The following is a 17,498-nucleotide window of genomic DNA, read 5'->3' on the forward strand; positions in this document are numbered from 1 at the left end:
CACAGTGCTTTGCACACAACGCACAGTAGGTACCCGGTATGGTGTACGACACCCATTAAGCACCCTTTTCAGTGCTCCGGGAGGCACCCGGTACAATGTTCTGCACCAAATAAGTGCCTGGTACAGTGGTCTACATACAATTAGTGCCCACTATAGCACTCTCTACACAGAAAATGTCCAGTGCAGTGCTCTGCACACGGTAAATGACCATTCCATGCTCTGCACACAATAAATGCCCGGTACAGTGCTCTGCACAACATAAACCCTCATTTAATCCCGATGGTCATGACTTACTTGTAGATGGAATGGAAGTAGTCGAAACTACAGCAGGAAACAAGAAGGAAAATGATCAGGTTCATGCCAGGGGGTCTAAAGGAGGTGGCCTGCCTCTGTTTCCCTCCCCTCAGTGACCAGCAAAAGACCCCCGGGGATGAGGAAGGGGATCTATTCTGATCACCCCTGCTTTTTTAACCCTCAACACCCTCATGGGAGGCGGGGGGGGGGTCTCCCAGGACTGCCACCAGGGTACGTCCACCCCAAAACCAGATCCAGGGGGGCATGGGCTCCTCCCCCTGGCTTCCCAACACCCCCTTGAGCTCCATCTTTTCTGGACTGACAGACGGACGTCCGTGTGTCCGTCGCCACCCCCAGCCCTTACAGACCAGCCTATCACCCATCACAATACTGAGTGACTCTCCCTCCACTTGGCCATTTCCTTCTCCCTTTCTGAGCCTTGGCCCCCTTTCTCTTCTCTGACATTTGCAAATGTAAGCCCTCTAGAAAAAGCCCATTGTGGGCAAGGAATGTATCTGTTATAGTGTTCTACTGGACTCTCCCAAGCACTTAGTACAATGCTCTGCACACAGTAAGTGCTCAATAAATACGATCGAATGAACTGAATGAATAAATATTTTTTCCCTTCTCCCCTTGAGGACATAAGCTTCTGGGGAACTTTGCCCAGCGCTCAGGATAGGGTGTCACACTCAGTAGATGCAAGAGATGGACCTGAGCGCTCAGTACAGTGCTCTGCACACGGTAGACCGTCAGCTCCTTGAGGGCAGGGATTGTGTCTGCTACCTCTCTTGTCCTCCCCCAAGTGCTCAGCACAGTGCTCTGCTCACGGTAGAATGTGAGCTCCTTGAGGGCAGGTATCTACTAACTCTATTGGACTCTCCCTAGCGCTCAGCACAGTGCTCTGCACATGGTAGACTGTCAGTTCCTTGAGGACAGGGATGGTATCTGCTAGCTCTATTGTCCTCTCCCAAGCGTTCAGCACTGTGCTCTCTACACAAAGAAAGGCGCCCAACAAATACCACTGATCGACTGATGGATCGGTCCCCGTCCCAACAGCTTCCGCTGGGGGATGGGATCCCCGGAGCAGCGCTGAGGATACCAGAATGTGTTGCTTAGTAGCTGGAGCCCAGGCCTGGGAGCCATAAGGACCTGGGTTCTAATCCCAGCTCTGCCACATGTCTGCTATGTGGCCTTGTGTAAGTCATTTCACTTCCCTGAGCCTCAGTTACCTCACCTGTAAAATGGGGATTAAGACTGTGAGCCTCCTGTGGGACAACTTGATTACCTTGTATCTACCCCAGCGCTTAGAACAGTGCTTGGCACATAGTAAGCACTTAACACAGACCATTATTATTATTATCCTCTGAGCCTGTTACCTTACCCGTAAAATGGGGACGTAGACTGTGAGCCCCATGTGGGACAGGGATTTTATCCAACATTTGCCCATCACCTACACCGACATTTAGTACAGGGCCTGGCACATAGTAAGCGCTTACTAAGTAAAATCATTATTACTGTGAATTATTAGGGGCTGGCACCATACCTGTCGTGGTGGTGGTGGGGGTGGTGGGGGAGGTGGTGGGGGGGATGGGGGTGCTGATCTGGCAAACGTTGAAGTAAGGTTGCAGTGTCCCATCGATGCAGATATTCCAGTGACAGAAGGGGCCATCGACAGTAACATTAACGATGGTGACTGTGGGGGAGAGAAGACCAACCTCATTATTGCCCCCCTCAGAGCCAAATAGGAGCAAGGACTCAGCCCCCAGCGACTATCAAGTGCTTAGTACAGTGCTCTGCCCACAGTAAACCCTCAGTGCTCACTGTGGGCAGGGAATATGTCTGTTGATTATTGTATTGTCCTCTCCTTGGTGCTTAGTCCAGTGCTCTGCACACAGTAAGCGCTCAGTAAATACGATTGAATGTATGAATTAATAAGAAGCAGCGTGGCCTAGATTGTCACACTCCCTTCTGCGTTGCCCTGACTTTGCTCCCCTTATTCCTCTCCTTCCACCCCCTCCCCCAACCCCAGCATTTATGTACACTTCTCACTCTAGGCTTCAAGGCTGTCCATCACCTCGCCCCCTCCTACCTCTCCTCCCTTCTCTCTTTCTCCTGCCCACCCCACACGCTCCACTCCTCTGCCGCTCACCTCCTCACCGTCCCCCGTTCTCGCCTAATCCGCCGTCGACCCATGGGCCACATCCTCCCGCGGTCCCGGAACGCCCTCCCTCCTCACCTCCGCCAAACTCATTCTCTTCCCCTCTTCAAAACCCTACTTAGACCTCACCTCCTCCAAGAGGCCTTCCCAGACTGAGCTCCCTCTCCTTTTCCCTCTGCTCCCTCTGCTCCCCTTCACCTGCCCCCGCTTCACCTCCCCTCAGCTAAGCCCTCTTTTCCCCCCTTTCCCTCTGCTCCTCCCCCTCTCCCTTCCCCTCCCCTCAGCACTGTGCTCATTTGCTCAATTGTATATATTTTCATTACCCTATTCATTTTGTTAATGAGATGTACATCCCCTTGATTCTATTTATTGCTATTGTTTTAATGAGATGTTCATCCCCTTGACTCTCTTTATTGCTATTGTTCTTGTCTGTCCATCTCCCCCGATTAGACTGTAAGCCCCTCAGTGGGCAGGGACTGTCTCTGTCTGTTCCCAATTTGTACATTCCAAGCGCTTAGTACAGTGCTCTGCACACAGAAAGCGCTCAATAAATACTGTTGAATGAACGAATGAATGAATTTGCTCATTTCTGTAAATGTCCGTCCGTCCTCCCACCCCCCCGCCGCAGTCTAGGCTGTCAGCTCTTTGTGGGCAGAAAAAGTCACTTTTTATTGCTGTATTTTACTCTCCCAAGCACTTAGTCCAGTGCTCTGCACACAGTAAGCGCCCAACAAATACAACTCACTGTCTGACTCTTCCCCCAAGCAGAGCAGAAACTGTCATAGAGGGAAACGGCTGTCCACTCTGTGAGGGCAAGGCCCATGAGTTTTTGCTGCTCCTAAGCATGCAGCACAGTGTACAGCTCTGAGTAAGTGCCTGCTACAGTGCTGTCCATTCAGCGGGAGCCTGGTATAGTGTCTGCACCTAGTAGCAGGCTCAAAATGGTGCTCTAAACATACGCTGAGAAGCAGCGTGGCCCAGAGGATAGAGCCCGGGCCTGGGAGCCAGAAGGACCTTGGTAATAATTCCGGTTCCACCCCTTGTCTGCCGTGAGACGCTGGGCAAGTCACTTCACTTGTCTGGGCCCTCAGTTCGCTCATCTGTAACATGGGGATTGAGACTGTGAGCCCCACTTGGGACAGGGACCGTGTCCGACCTGATTAGTTGGCATCTAAACCAGAACTTAGTACAGTGCCTGTCACATAATATGCGCTTAACAGCGAGCAGGAGCCTGGTACAGGGCTCCGTCAGCAAGCGTTCAGTAAAGAGTTTGGCACAGAATAGACTATGACGGGCACTTGGTACACAGTTCTGTGCACAATAGGTTCTCCGTGGTAGGCGCTCAGTACAGCATTCCACCCACAATGTGTCCCATGGATTATCATAGTAACTCGCAGTGCCCGTTTCCCCTGGGTGTCCCCATCGGGTCCCAGGTTAGGGGAATGGGGGGCCACACCATAAGGAGGGGAAGGGGGAAGGAACACGGATAGGAGGAAACTAGAAATCTCAGGATGTCTCAGGTCCAAAGGCCGGTCCTTCAATCCCCTATGGACCCGTCGATGGCCTCACATGGTATCCCGCCACCACCGGCTCATCGGGGGGAGAGGGGGTGCCTCAATCCTGGAAGGGAAGCGTCCTCTTTCCCCCACCCCCTCCCCGCACAACGTTCCAGGAAGGAAAATGACCCAGGTTGACTTACAATTGTCCACATCCTTGCACGATAGTCCGGTGGTGGTACACATACTGAAAGAGAATAAGAAGGCGTTGGCTTTAAATGTCCTGTGGTTCTAACGGTCATGATGACCCACTTCCCACAAGGGCTTGGGGGTCAAGGGACCTGGATTCTAATCCCGACTCCACTTCTTCTTTTTTTAATGGCATTTCTTACCACTTACTATGTTCCAGGCCCTGTCAGATTTGAGGATACAAGATAAAAGATCACCAGGGTGGTCACAGTCCCTGTCCCACGTGGGGCTCACAATCTTCATCCCCATTTTACAGATGAGGTCACGGAGACCCAGGGAAGGTGAGGGACTCGCCCAAGGTCACCCTGCAGATAGCGGCGGAGCTGGGATCACAACCCACATCCTTCTGACTCCCAGGCCCAGGCTCTGTCTACTAGGCCAGACTCTATACTAAGCTCTTGGAAGAAGCAGTGTGGCCTAGTAGAAGGACCCCGGGCCTAGGAGTCAGAAGCACCTGGGTTCTAATCCCGGCTCAGTCACTTGTCTGCTGTGTGACCTTGGGCAAGTCACTTCACAACTCTGCTGTAAAATGGGAATAATAATAACAATAATAATGGTATTTGTTAAGTGCTTACTTATGTGCCAAACACTGTTCTAATCACTGGGGTAGATACAAGGTAATGAGGTTGTCCCCCGTGGGGCTCACAGACTTAATCCCCATTTTACAGATGAGGTAACTGAGTCACAGAGAAGTGAGTGACTTGCCCAAAGTCACACAGCTAATAAGTGGAGGAGCAAGGATTAGAACCCATGACCTCTGACTTCCAAGACCGTGCTCTCCCCACTAAGCCACCCTGCTTCTGCTTTGAGCCCCTTGTGGAACAAAGACTGTGTCCCACCTGATGATCTTGTTTTTTGTTTCTTAGTGCAGTGCCTGGCACATAGTAAGCACCTAATAAGACCCTTAAGGAAAAAAAAGAGGTGCCAGACTGGACCCTGCATCGCTTCCCAGCCAGACCAAGAGGGAGAGTGGTGATGATGATGATGATGTTTGTTAAGCGCTTACTATGTGCCAAGCACTGTTGTAAACACTTGGGGGGGATAGAAGGTAATCAGGTTGTCCCACGTGGGGTGACAGTTTTCATCCCCAATTTCCAGAAGAGGTAACAGAGGCCCAGAGAAGTGAAGTGACTTGCCCAAAGTCACACAGCTGACAAGCAGCAGAGTTGGAATTAGATAGAACCCATGACCTCTGACTCCCAAGTTGGGGCTCTTGCCACTGAGCCACAGTAGGGGCCTTTTCCCCATTGAACAGACGAGGGCACCGGGGGCCGCGGAAGGGTTTGTTCACCCGCCGCTCTGGGGGTCCGCTCGCCCCTCCCGGGGGTCCTGTACCAGGTTTCGCAGATGTTGTCAGAGTCCACTGTTTTGTTGACATCGTAGTGTGTTCCGTTGATGTAGCAGCCGCACTCGTCAGCACTCACGCACTTCTTCTTGTCTTCATCGTAGATGGGTTTATCGCCCTTGCACAGTGGGTAGCAGCCTGCAGTGGTGGAGGTCACTGGTCAGAATGACCACTTCCCCAGCAAGGGGTGCCTCTCTCCTCTCCTCCTCACCCCCGCTCCCACAGTCTGTGCCCGGCCTCCCGCCCTCCGGATGAGGCTCTGCCAGGCCTCGGCTGACCTCCGTCAACTATGGGGCAGCAGGGCGTGAGGAGGATTTGTGTTCCAGATCAGCTGGTCCCCTGGTGACTCAGCCTGGATCAGCTGACACCTTGACTTTCCCCTCTCCACCCTGACTCTCCCCCAGTGATCCAGAATGGACCATCCCACCCCCCGACTCTCCCCTCTCCACCCTGACTCTCCCCAGTGACCCAGAATGGACCATCCCAACCCCTGACTCTCCCCTCTCCAAACCTGACTCTCTCCAATGCCAGCCCGGACCATCCAACCCCAATGACTCTCCTCTTTCCATCCCTGACTTTTCCCAGTGATCCAGCAGGGACCTTCTAACACCCCTGACTCTCCCCAGTGACCCATCGTGGACCATTCCACACCCCTGACTCTCCCCTCTCCATCTCTGATTCTCCCCCAGTGACCCAGCACAGACCAACCGACACCCCTGACACTGCCCAGTGCCCCATCTGAGACCATCCAACCCCCCCGACTCTCCCCTCTCCATCCCCAACTCTCCCCATTGACCCAGCACGGACCGTCCCCCACCTCCGACCCTCCCCAGTCCATCCGGTCCCCACCTTCCAGGTAGTTGATGGAGAAGTTGGTGTGGATGTTATTGATGGTTCTGCAGGTGTGGAGGATGTTGTTGCCACAGGGGTAATAGTGCCACGTGCAGCCATTCAGGGAGTTGTAGTAGTCACAGAATACGGCTGTAGGGAAACAACGATGTCACCTCTCGCCCACCTTCTAGGCTCCCGCCCCCTCCTCCGGGCAGTCTTCCGGGATTAGCCGGTCCCTTCCCACCCCCTGCTGGGCCTACTCGCCATTGGTCCTCCGGCTCTGTGTTGGGGGGTCCCCCGCCTCCCCTCAACCCCCCGAGGCCTTCTCTCTGACTGACAACCATGTGCTTCTTCTATTCGGGTACCAGCTGTATCTCCATTCTCACGCGGCAGGCCCCAGAGGCCTGGGGCCGTTGAGGGTGGGGAGGAGGGCCTCGGTTACCTTGGTCGTGTTCCTCGAGCTGGCAAGATGTTGCCCTGTGCTCAGCTGGCACTCAGCACAGTGCTCTGAACACACCTAGAGCCCATACAGGGCTCTGCACACACCTGGCACCCAGCACAGCTCTCTGCACAAACCTCATGCCCGGCACAGTGCTCTGGCACCCAGCACAGTGCTCTGCACATGCCTGGCGCCCAGCAGAGCACACTGGACACAGCTGGGACCTAGTACAGTGCTCTGCACAAACTTGACGTCCAGCCCAGTGCTCTGCACACACCTGGAGCCCAGCACAGTGCTCTGCACACACTTGACATCCAGCCCAGTGCTCTGCACACACCTGGCACTCAGCACAACGTTCTTCACACCCCTGGCACCCAAACACAGTGCTCTGCACAAACCTCACACCAAGCACAGTGTTTTACACACTCCTGGTGCCCAGCACAGTGCTTTGCACACACTTGATGCCCAGCCCAGTGCTCTGCACACACCTGGTACCTACCACAGCTCTCTACACACACCTGACGCCCAGCACAGTACAGAGCCCATGACAGCTGACTGTGATGGAAGGGGGCACCCACTCCCCTCCCCCAGGCCCCCCCGGACCCCTCCTTTGCAGCAGGGACTCACGGCAGAGATCGGGGGTCCTCCAGTTGACACAGACACCCTCCTTGATGCAGGCCTGCGCATAGTTGGCCACGGCAGAGCAGAAGCAGTCGCAGTCTCCCCCGGTGTCGCAGGAGCACGAGTCGAAGACGCAGGCATCATAGTAGGAGTTGGGGTCCACCTGCGGAACAGAGAGTGGGCAGCCCACCCGTCACGGACACGGTCACACGGGGCCCAGCCCGGCGCCCTGGGGCCCAGGAGCGCTGACCTCAACGTCACCCCTGGGGACGGTGTGCCTAGATTAAGCACCCAGTACAGTGCTCTGCATGCAGAAGGTGCTCCGTAAATACCCTTGCCTCTCCCTGCCCCACCGGTGACCTCTTCTGCCTGGCCTTGTGTGCCTCTTTACTGTTGTATTGTCCTCTCCCTTAGTACAGTGCTCTGCACACAGCAGGCACTCAATAAATACGACTGAATAAATGAATGACCTCTGACGTCTGCAGGGGGTGACCTCTCGTGCTGGTCTTGTGGTGACCTTTGACTCCCCAGGGGTGACCTCTGATGCTGACCTTTCAGTGGCCTCTTTTGGTGACCTCTGATGACCCCGAGTGGTGAACTCTTGTGCTGACCTCATGATAACCTCTGACCCTCCAGCGGTGACCCCCTCGTGCTGACCCCCCTGCTATGCCCCCCAGGGGTGACCTCTTCCACGGACCTTGTGGTAACCTCCGACGCCCCAGAGTGGCAACCTCTTGTGCTGACCTCGTGATCACCCCTGACATCCCTGAGGTCACCCCTCGTACTGAACCCTCTGATGCCCCCCCCAAGGGTCACTTCTTCTGCAGACTTTATTACGCCCCCCCCCTCCGGGGGTGACCTCTCACTCTGCCTCTGTGGTAATAATAATAATAATGATGGTATTTGTTAAGCGCTTACTACGTGCCAAGCACTGTTCTAAGCGCTGGGGTAGATACAAGGCAATCAGGTTGTCCCACGTGGGGCTCACAGCCTTCATCTCCTTTTTCCAGATGAGGTCACTGAGGCCCAGAGAAGTTAAGTGACTTGCCCAAAGTCACACAGCAGACAAGTGGTGGAGCTGGGATTAGAACCCACATCCTCTGACTCCCAAGCCCGTGAACTTTCCACTAAGCCACTCTCCCTCCACCCACTCTCGGTGGTGACCTCTCACTCTGACCCCGTGGTGACCTCTGACCCTCCCAGCGGTGACCTCTGGTGCTGACCTTGTTGTGACAGTCCTTGAAGGTCTCGCTCTTGATGATGCTACACTCCTTCAGGGACCAGGCATGGCGGTGCGGGTTCGAAGAGCAGGGGTCAGGGTGGGTGGTGACGTCCGGGCACGAGGGGTTCTCCTTCCAGCTGTTGGCGAAGTCCAGGCTGTTGGTGACCAGCATGTGGTCCCTGGTGCTCATATCGTTGTTGGAGTTCCCGTCGAAGTTCCCGCACAAGCCGCAGACGGAGCCCTGGGAGAGATCGCCGCGTCAGGGAGACGGCACCCCGGAGGGAGGGTCCACCCGGTGCCCCGGCCCAGCTCCAAGATTGACCGTAGCCCCGGTTCACCTACAAAACGCTCCATCATCCCCCTCCTACCTTTCATTTTCTAACAATAATAATAATTGTGGTATTTGTTAAGCACTTACTATGTAGTAGGCACTGTACTAGATGCTGGGGTGCATACGAGCAAACTGAATTGGGCTCTGTCCCTGTTCCCATGTGGGGCTCACAGTCTCAATCCCCATTTTACAGATGAGGTAACTGAAGCCCAGAGAATAAGAAGAAGAAGAACGGTGTTTGTTAAGGGCTTACTATGTGCCAGGCACTGTACTAAGCCCTGGAGTGGATACGAGCAAATCGGGTTGTACACGGTCCCTGTCCCACGTGGGGCTCACAGTCTTCATCCGCATTTTACAGATGAGGGAACTGAGGCCCAGAGAAGTCAAGTGACTTGCCCAAGGCCACACATCAGACAAATGGCAGAGCAGGGATTAGAACCCATGGACCTCTGACTTCCAGGCCCATACTCTATGTCTGCTTCCCCTCTAGACTGTAAGCTCTTTGTGAGCAGTGAATGTGCCTGTTTATTGTTGTACTGGACTCTCCCCAGCACTTAGTACAGAGCTCCGCACACAGTAAGTGCTCAGTAAATACAGCTGGCTGACTGGATTCCTCACCTCCCTACCCAGCCTGCACACTTCACTCCTCTAATGCCAACCTACTCACTCTATTTCGATCTCGTCTATCTCACTGCCGACTTCTTACTCACATCCTGCCTCTGGCCTGGACGCCCTCCCTTCTCCAATCCGACAGACAATGGACCTCCCCCGCTTCAAAGCCTTATTGAAGGCCCAACTCCTCCAAGAGGCCTTCCCAGACTAAGCCCTCCTTTCCTCTTCTCCCTCTTCCTTCTGCACGGCCCTGACTTGCTCCCTTTATTCATTCTCCCAGACCCACACCACTTATGTCCATATCTCTCATTTATTTATTTCCAGTAGTATCTGTCTCCCTCTCTAGACTGTAAGCTCGTTGGGGGCAGGGAACATGTCCTTCGTATTGTTATATTGACCTCCCCCAGGTGCTTACCACAGTGTCTGCACAAAGTAAGGACTCAGTAAATACCACCGATGGGTCGATTGATTGATTAACACCTTCGGACCCCAGCAGGAGGGTCATCGGTCCACCCCCCACGTTGTCCCCTGAGCCCCTCGAAGACGCCACCGGGCCGTCCCGGGTGCTAGGAACAGTACCGGGCTCCCAGTACATCCCCCACTGGTGCTCACCTTGTAGTCGGGGGTCAGCTTGATGAAGACCGTGGTCTTCCTGTCCCAGATGATGACGATTCCGGTGTAAGTCTCCACCACTACGTAGAGTCCCACCTCCCGCATGATGTACGGCATGTGGACTCCCCTGTCACGTTGGATGACCGACCGCTGGTTTTCCTCCAGCTTCAGCTCAGTGTCCTGGGGGGGGCACGAGGGGCTCAGCGTACCCTCCGTCCAGCACCCCCCTGGTCCCCCCGGTCCACCCCCAACCATCCCATCTGGGCCCGCTCCTGCCGCTTTGCCTTCCAGCCCCGGTCTCCCTCCCGCTCCATCCATTCGTCCGTTCCAAGCGGGCTCCCCGGAGACGGGATTGGGGATCAGGGGCCCCTGGCCGGAGGGAGGAGACCCCTGAGGCGGGCAGGCGCTCACCCCGAAGAAGATCTTGATGGCCTTGGAGCAGGTGACCCCGGTGGTGCCGCAGGGCACGTTCTCGGTGATGACGCTGAAGGAGCTCCTCGGCCTTGGGCCGCAGAAATCCTGTGGGGGGGAGAGAGGGGGTGAGGCGGTCAGCCTAGGGGATCTTGACGGCCACGGGTGCCTCCGGAGCCCAGTACAGAGCCCTGCACATAGCAGATGCTCAGTAGAGTATTGGGCAAAAGACAGATGCACAGAAGAATGCTCTGCACACAGCAGGCTCTCAGTATAGTGTCTGGCACAGTCCAGTGCTCTATACACAGCAGGCATCCAAAACAGTGCTCTGCACACCATATATACGCAGCCCAGTCCTCCGCACACAGCGGGCAACCGGCACGGCATTCTTGACACAGCAGGTCCCCAGCAAAGGGCTCTGCACATAAGAGGCGCTCAGTATAGTGCTCTGCACCTAGTACATGCCCAGCACAGTCCTCTGCACACAGCAGGAGCTCAGCATAGCTCTCTGCCCACAGGAGGTGCTCAGTACAATACTCTGCACCCATTCGGTGCCAGGTACAGAGCTCTGAGCACGGCAAGAGTCCAGTACAGTGTTCTGCACACAGTATACGCCCAGTGCAGTCCCCCGCAAACAGGAGGCATGCCCAATCCCTAACGCAAATGCAACCCCCCACCCCGGCCCCACGGGCCCAGCCCCAAGCCCTCTGCGCGCTGGCATCTGCGGTGTTTCTGATAATTGTGATTTTTTTAAGCACTTACTATGTGCCGGGCACTTTTCTAAGCACTGGCATAGATAGAAGATAATCAGCTTGGGCACAGCCTCGTCCCACTCAGGACTCACAATCTTGACTCCCATTTTCCAGATGAGGGAACTGAGACCCAGAGAAGTAAAGCGATTTGCCCATGGTCCCACAGCAGAGAAGGGGAAGAGCCGGGATCAGAACCCAGGTCTTTCGGACTCCCAGGCCTGGGCTCTGCCCACTAGGCCACGCACCTGAACAGCCACGTAGGAGCACTGGCCGTCGAAGTTGTAGCGGTGGCCGTCGAAGGTGATGTAGTGGCCGCTGCCATAGATGGTGCAGGTGCCCTGGCACAGCCTGGTTGTGCATTCCCAGGTGCCCTGGGTGCAGGTGCTGCGGGGGGAGGAAGGGAGAGCAGGGGAGGGTTGAGCACACTGTCCTGGCCCTCCGAGGGGGGCGGAGGGGACACGTCCAGACCCTCTCTTGACTTATTCATCCCAAGCGCTTAGTACAGTGCTCTGCACACTGTAAGCGCTCAATAAATACTATTGAATGAATGAATGAACCTCTCAGGGACGCCCGAACACCAACGACCTCACAGAATGAGGTGGGGGCGCTCAAATAATCCATAATAATGATAGTATTTCCGAAAGACAATGACTCTCCCCAGCCCCCTGCTCAAAACCTTATTGAAGGCCCATCTCCTCCAGGAGGCCTTCCCTGACTAAAGCTCTCCTTTCCTCTTCTCCCGCTCCCTCTGCGTCACCCTGACTCGCTCCCTTTCTTCATCCCCCCTCCCAGCCCCACAGCACTTATGTCCCTCTCTGTCATTTATTTCTTTCTAAGCAGCATGGCTCACTGGAAAGAGCACGGGCTTTGGAGTCAGAGGTCATGGGTTCGAACCCCGGCTCTACCACTTGTCAGCTGTGTGACTTTGGGCAAGTCACTTAACTTCTCGGTGCCTCAGTTACCTCATCTGTAAAATGGGGATTAAGACTGTGAGCCCCACGTGGGACAACCTGATTCCCCTGTGTCTACCCCAGCGCTTAGAACAGTGCTCGGCACATAGCAAGCGCTTAACAAATACCAACATTATTATTCTCTCCCTAGCGCTTAGTTCAGTGCTCCGCATACAATAAGCACTCAATAAATATGATTGACTGGCCCTGGGGCCTCCTCTCCTGTCACATCCCTTCCCCCTTCCCGCCCCACGCCTGGTCCTTCTGTCCCCATCCCACCTGACTTCATATAGATCATGGTATTTGTTAAGCGCCTACTATGTGCCAAGTACCTTACTAAGCGCTGGGGTGGATACAAGCAAAACCAGTTGGACCCAGTCCCTGTCCCACACAGGGCTCACAGTCTCTTAATCCCCATTTTATGGATGAGGGAACTGAGGCCCAGAGAAATAAAGTGACTCGCCCAAGGTCCCACAGACAAGTGGTGGAGCCAGGATTAGACCCCAGGTCCTTCTGACTCCCAGGCCTGTGCTCTATCCACTAGGCCATGCTGCTTCCCTAAAAGCACTCACTATGTACCAGGTACTGTATTAAACGCGGAGGTGGGTACAAGCAATTTGGGTTGGACGCGGAGAAGTGAAGTGGTTTATCTAAAGCCACAGAGCAGAGAAGTGGTGAAGGTGGGATTAGAACCCATGACCTTCTGATTCCCAGGCCTGTGCTCTATCTACTAGGCCACGCTGCTTCCCTAAAAGTGCTCACTACATGCGAGGCACTGTACTAAGCACTGGGGTGGATACAAGCAATTGGGGTTGCACACAGAGAAGTGAAGTGGCTTACCTAAAGCCACAGAGCAGACAAGTGGTGAAGGCGGGATTAGAACCCATGAGCTTCTGACTCCCAGGCCTGCACTCTGTCCACTAGGCCACACTGATTCCCTGAAAGCACTCACTATGTGCCAGGCACTGTACTAAGCGCCGGGGTGGACACGAACAAATTGGGTTGGACGCGGAGAAGTGAAGTGACTTGTCCAAGGCCTCACAGCAGACGAGTGACGGAGCCGGGATTAGAGGCCCAAGAGCCGGACCGGGGCCTCTCTCGGCCTGTGCCCTCCCGGGGTGCCGGGGGTGACCGGGGTGCACTTAGAGAGGCAGCGTGGCTCAGTGGAAAGAGCACGGGCTTTGGAGTCAGAGGGCATGGGTTCGAATCCCGGCTCGGCCACTCGTCAGCTGTGTGACTTTGGGCAAGTCACTTAACTTCTCGGTGCCTCAGTTACCTCATCTGTAAAATGGGGATTAAGACTGTGAGCCCCATGTGGGACAACCTGATTCCCCGGTGTGTACGCCAGCGCCTAGAACAGTGCTCAGCACATAGTAAGCGCTTAACAAATACCAACATTATTATTATTATTGCTCACCAGGTGTTGCAGTCAACATGGATGACAGATCCGGGTTTGTGGAAGAGTCGGTTATGCAGACAGGGACAATCCTTCTCCTCCTTCACGCAGCCTCCGCGCCCATCCTCGATCATGCCGGAGGGGCACACGCAGCCGCTCACACACTCCGTCTGGTACTGCGGGAGGCACACGCACGGGCACTCAACCCAGCGGCGGAGGCGCAGACCCCCGACCTCTGACCCCCATCCCTTCCCTCCCATCGAAGGCCGGGAGCTACTCGAGGACAGAGATTCATTCTTTCATTCGGTCGTATTTACTGAGCGTGTACTGTCTGAAAAGCACTGTAATAATAATAATAACGTTGGTATTTGTTAAGCGCTTACTAGGTGCAGAGCACTGCTCTAAGCGCTGGGGGAGATACAGGGTCATCAGGTTGTCCCACATGAGGCTCACAGTCTTCATCCCCATTTGACAGATGAGGTGACTGAGGCACAGAGAAGTGAAGTGACTTGCCCACAGTCACACAGCTGCCAAGTGGCCGAGCCGGGATTCGAACCCACGACCTCTGACTCCCAAGCCCATGCTCTTTCCACTGAGCCACGCTACTGTACTAAGCGCTTGGGAGAGGACAATCCCGTTTCCTCCCCTGAACTCCCCGAAGTGCTCAGCACAGCGCTCTGCATAGGGCAGGGATGAAGACTGTGAGCCTCACGTGGGACAATCTGATGACCCTGGATCTCCCCCAGCGCTTAGAACAGTGCTCGGCACGTAGTAAGCGCTTAACAAATACCAACATTATTATTATTAGGAGAGAGCTCTGCACATGACGGATGCTCATGACAGCGTTTTGCACAGGGCTAAACTCTCTCCGGATAGCGCTCTATACAGGGCAGGCTGTCAGCACAGCGCTCTGCACAGGGCAAGCTCTCAGCACTGTTCTCTGCACAGGGCAGGTTCTCAGCAGAGCGCTCTGCACAGGGCAGGCGCTCAGGGCAGCGCTCTGCAAAGAACAGGTGCTTAAGACAGCGCTCTGCACCCAACAGACGCTCAGCACAGCGCTCGGCACAGGGCAGATGCCCAGGACAGCGCTCTGCACAGACCCAGAGCTTAGGACAGTGCTCTGCACCCAACAGACGCTCAGCACAGCGCTTTGCGTGGAGTAGGCATTTAAGACAGCGCTCTGCACCCAACAGACGCTCAGCACAGCGCTCTGCACAGAACAGGAGCTTAGGACAGCGCTCTGCACCCAACAGACGCGCAACACAGCGCTCTGCAGAGGGCAGATGCCCAGGACAGCGCTCTGCACAGAACTGGAGCTCAGCACAGCGCTCTGCATAGGGCAGGTGTTCAGGACAGCGCTGGGCGCCCATGCAGTAGCCCCAGCTGATGGCTGAGTCTCGGGTTGGGCGGGGACGAGACCGTGGGGACCTCGCTCCCCCAAAAAATTCTCATTTCCGAGCCATCCCCCGGGAGCCAGCCTCCGTGCAGACGCAGGGGGGATATGGGGGGGTCCCCATTTTCGGAAAGCAGAAGCCCCCCGCCCCCGGGAGGACAGAAGTGGCCACACTTACATAGCCGCTGCGCAGGGATTGGCAGCTGACGGACCTCGGCATCCGGGCGGTCAGAGCCGTCAGGTTGTTGCAGTCGACGAGTATTTTGGGGGCTGGGCAGCCTGGGGACCCAAAGACCCCCGTCAGACCAGGCCGGGACCTCGGTGGGGTGGGGGGGAGGGAACCTGCAGAGACCCCCCCCCTCGGGGGGAGGACCCTGGCTGGGCCGGGGGGCTTCGTGTGTCCGTGTGTCTGCGAGTCTGTGTGTGAGTCTGTGCGCATTCATTCCTTCAATCGTACGTACTGAGCGCTTACTTCGTGCAGAGCACCGTACTAAGCGCTTAGAAAGTACAGTTCGGCAACAAAGAGAGAAAATCCCCGCCCACAACGGGCTCGCAGTCTACGAGGGGGGAGGCAGGCGTGTGAGTCAGTCGATCGTACGTACTGAGCGCTTACGGTGTGCAGAGCACTGTTCTAAACGCTGGGGAGAGGACACTAGAACAATAAAGAGCAGATTCCCTGCTCACGAGGAACTGACAGTCTAGAGGGGGAGACAGACATTAAGAGGAATAGTGTGCCTGGGTGTGTGTGCCTGAAAGTGAATCAGTTAATCGGATTTATTAAGCGCTTTCTGCGTGCAGAGCACTGTTCTAAGCGCTTGGGAGAGGACAATTTAAAAATAAACAGATTCCCTGCCCACAAAGAGTTTACAGTCTAGAGGGGGAGACAGACGTTAATAGAAATAGTGTGTGGGGGTGTGGGTCTGGGTTGTGTGTTTACATGAATGAGTCAGTCGATCTTGGTTTTTTGAGCGCTTACTGTGTGCAGAACACTGTTCTAAGTACTCGGGAGAGGACAATAGAAAAATAGACAGATTCCCTGCCCACGACGAGCTGACAGAGGGGAAACGACATTAAAAGAAGTAGGGTGTGTGCGTGAATCAGTCAATCGTATTTATTAAGTGCTTACTGCGTGCAGAGCACTGTTCTAAGCGCTTGAGAATTGTACATTCCAAGCGTTTAGTACAATACTCTGCACATAGTAAGTGCTCAATAAATACAATTGAATGAATGACTGAGAGAGGGCAATTTAAAAATGAACAGATTCCCTGTACACAACGAGCTTACAGTCTAGAGGGGGAGACAGACATTAATAGAAATAGTGTGTGTGTGTGTGTGTTTGTATGTATGAGCGAATCAGTCTATCTTATTTTTTGAACGCTTACTGTGTGCAGAGCACTGTTCTAAGCGCTTGGGAGAGTATGGTACAACAATAAACACATTTCCTGCCCACAACGAGCGGAGAGTCTAGAGGGGGAGACAGACATTAATAGAAATTGTGTGTGTGTGTGTGTGTTTGTGTGTTTGTGGAGGGGATGGTGAATAAGGCGCTGGGGTCCTGGGAGGGGACCCAAACCTAAAACAATCTCCAGAGTGAAGGGGTGGGTGAGGGTCTGCAGGGTCGGGGTGGGAGTCTGCAGGGTGGGAAGATGGGATGGGGGCAATGGTGTGGAGGGTGGGAAGGTGGGCTGGGTCGGGGGGTCTTCAGGATGGGGAGGTGGGCGGGGGTCTTCAGGGTGGGTAGGTGGGTGGGGGTCACTCACTCTGAGAGAGCAGCCGGATTTGTACACAGTGCAGCCTTCCGTTCCGGCAGACGCTGCGGGGAAAGAGGCAGGGGCTCAGGGTGGGGGGCTCGGGGCGGAGGGCTGGGGGCTCAGGGAGGGCTCGGGAGGGGGCTTCGAGTCCAACAGACCCCTCGGCAGCCCGTCCTGGGCCCCGACTTACAGGCTGGCCAGTCGGGATGCCTGGGTTCCGCTTCCTCTCCCCCCACCCAGAGGCGAGGGGCGGGAGGGGTGGGGGGCAGAAAGGGCAGGGGGCAGAAGGGGTGGGGGGCGATTTGGGTTCGGCACGTGCTGAGGGCAGGAGGGGCCAGAGCAGGGGTCTTAGGCCCCTCCGACCAGACCTGGGGGTGGCGGAGTTTGCGGAGACTCCGGAGGGGTAATGAATCCCTGAGGAGGGGGCGCAGGGACCCCCAGAGGGGAACGTACTGAACTCGCAGAGAAGTGGGTACTGGACTCCCAGAGGAGGGAAACCTGGGACCCCCGGGGAGGAGATAGTGGGACCTAATAATAATTAATAATTATGGTATTTGTTAAGCTTTAACTATGTGCCAAGCACTGTTCTAAGCGCTGGGGTAGATACAAGGTAATCGGGTGGTCCCATGGGGGGC

At 55.3% G+C, this 17,498-nt stretch overlaps 1 protein-coding gene across 1 annotated transcript in view; it reads right to left on the minus strand.

The window, feature by feature from the left end:
* Positions 1 to 17,498, minus strand: part of MUC2 (mucin 2, oligomeric mucus/gel-forming) — a 72,030-nt gene that overhangs the window by 31,269 nt on the left and 23,263 nt on the right. The window contains 13 exon segments of the mRNA XM_039911648.1: positions 295 to 321; positions 1,871 to 1,987; positions 4,152 to 4,195; positions 5,533 to 5,680; positions 6,392 to 6,523; positions 7,440 to 7,596; positions 8,657 to 8,896; positions 10,211 to 10,390; positions 10,622 to 10,729; positions 11,619 to 11,757; positions 13,741 to 13,895; positions 15,291 to 15,391; positions 16,873 to 16,925. Coding sequence (XP_039767582.1) covers positions 295 to 321; positions 1,871 to 1,987; positions 4,152 to 4,195; positions 5,533 to 5,680; positions 6,392 to 6,523; positions 7,440 to 7,596; positions 8,657 to 8,896; positions 10,211 to 10,390; positions 10,622 to 10,729; positions 11,619 to 11,757; positions 13,741 to 13,895; positions 15,291 to 15,391; positions 16,873 to 16,925 — 1,601 coding nt within the window.

This window comes from Ornithorhynchus anatinus, chromosome 3 (assembly GCF_004115215.2).
Source record: "Ornithorhynchus anatinus isolate Pmale09 chromosome 3, mOrnAna1.pri.v4, whole genome shotgun sequence".
Classification (NCBI taxonomy): Eukaryota; Metazoa; Chordata; class Mammalia; order Monotremata; family Ornithorhynchidae; genus Ornithorhynchus; species Ornithorhynchus anatinus.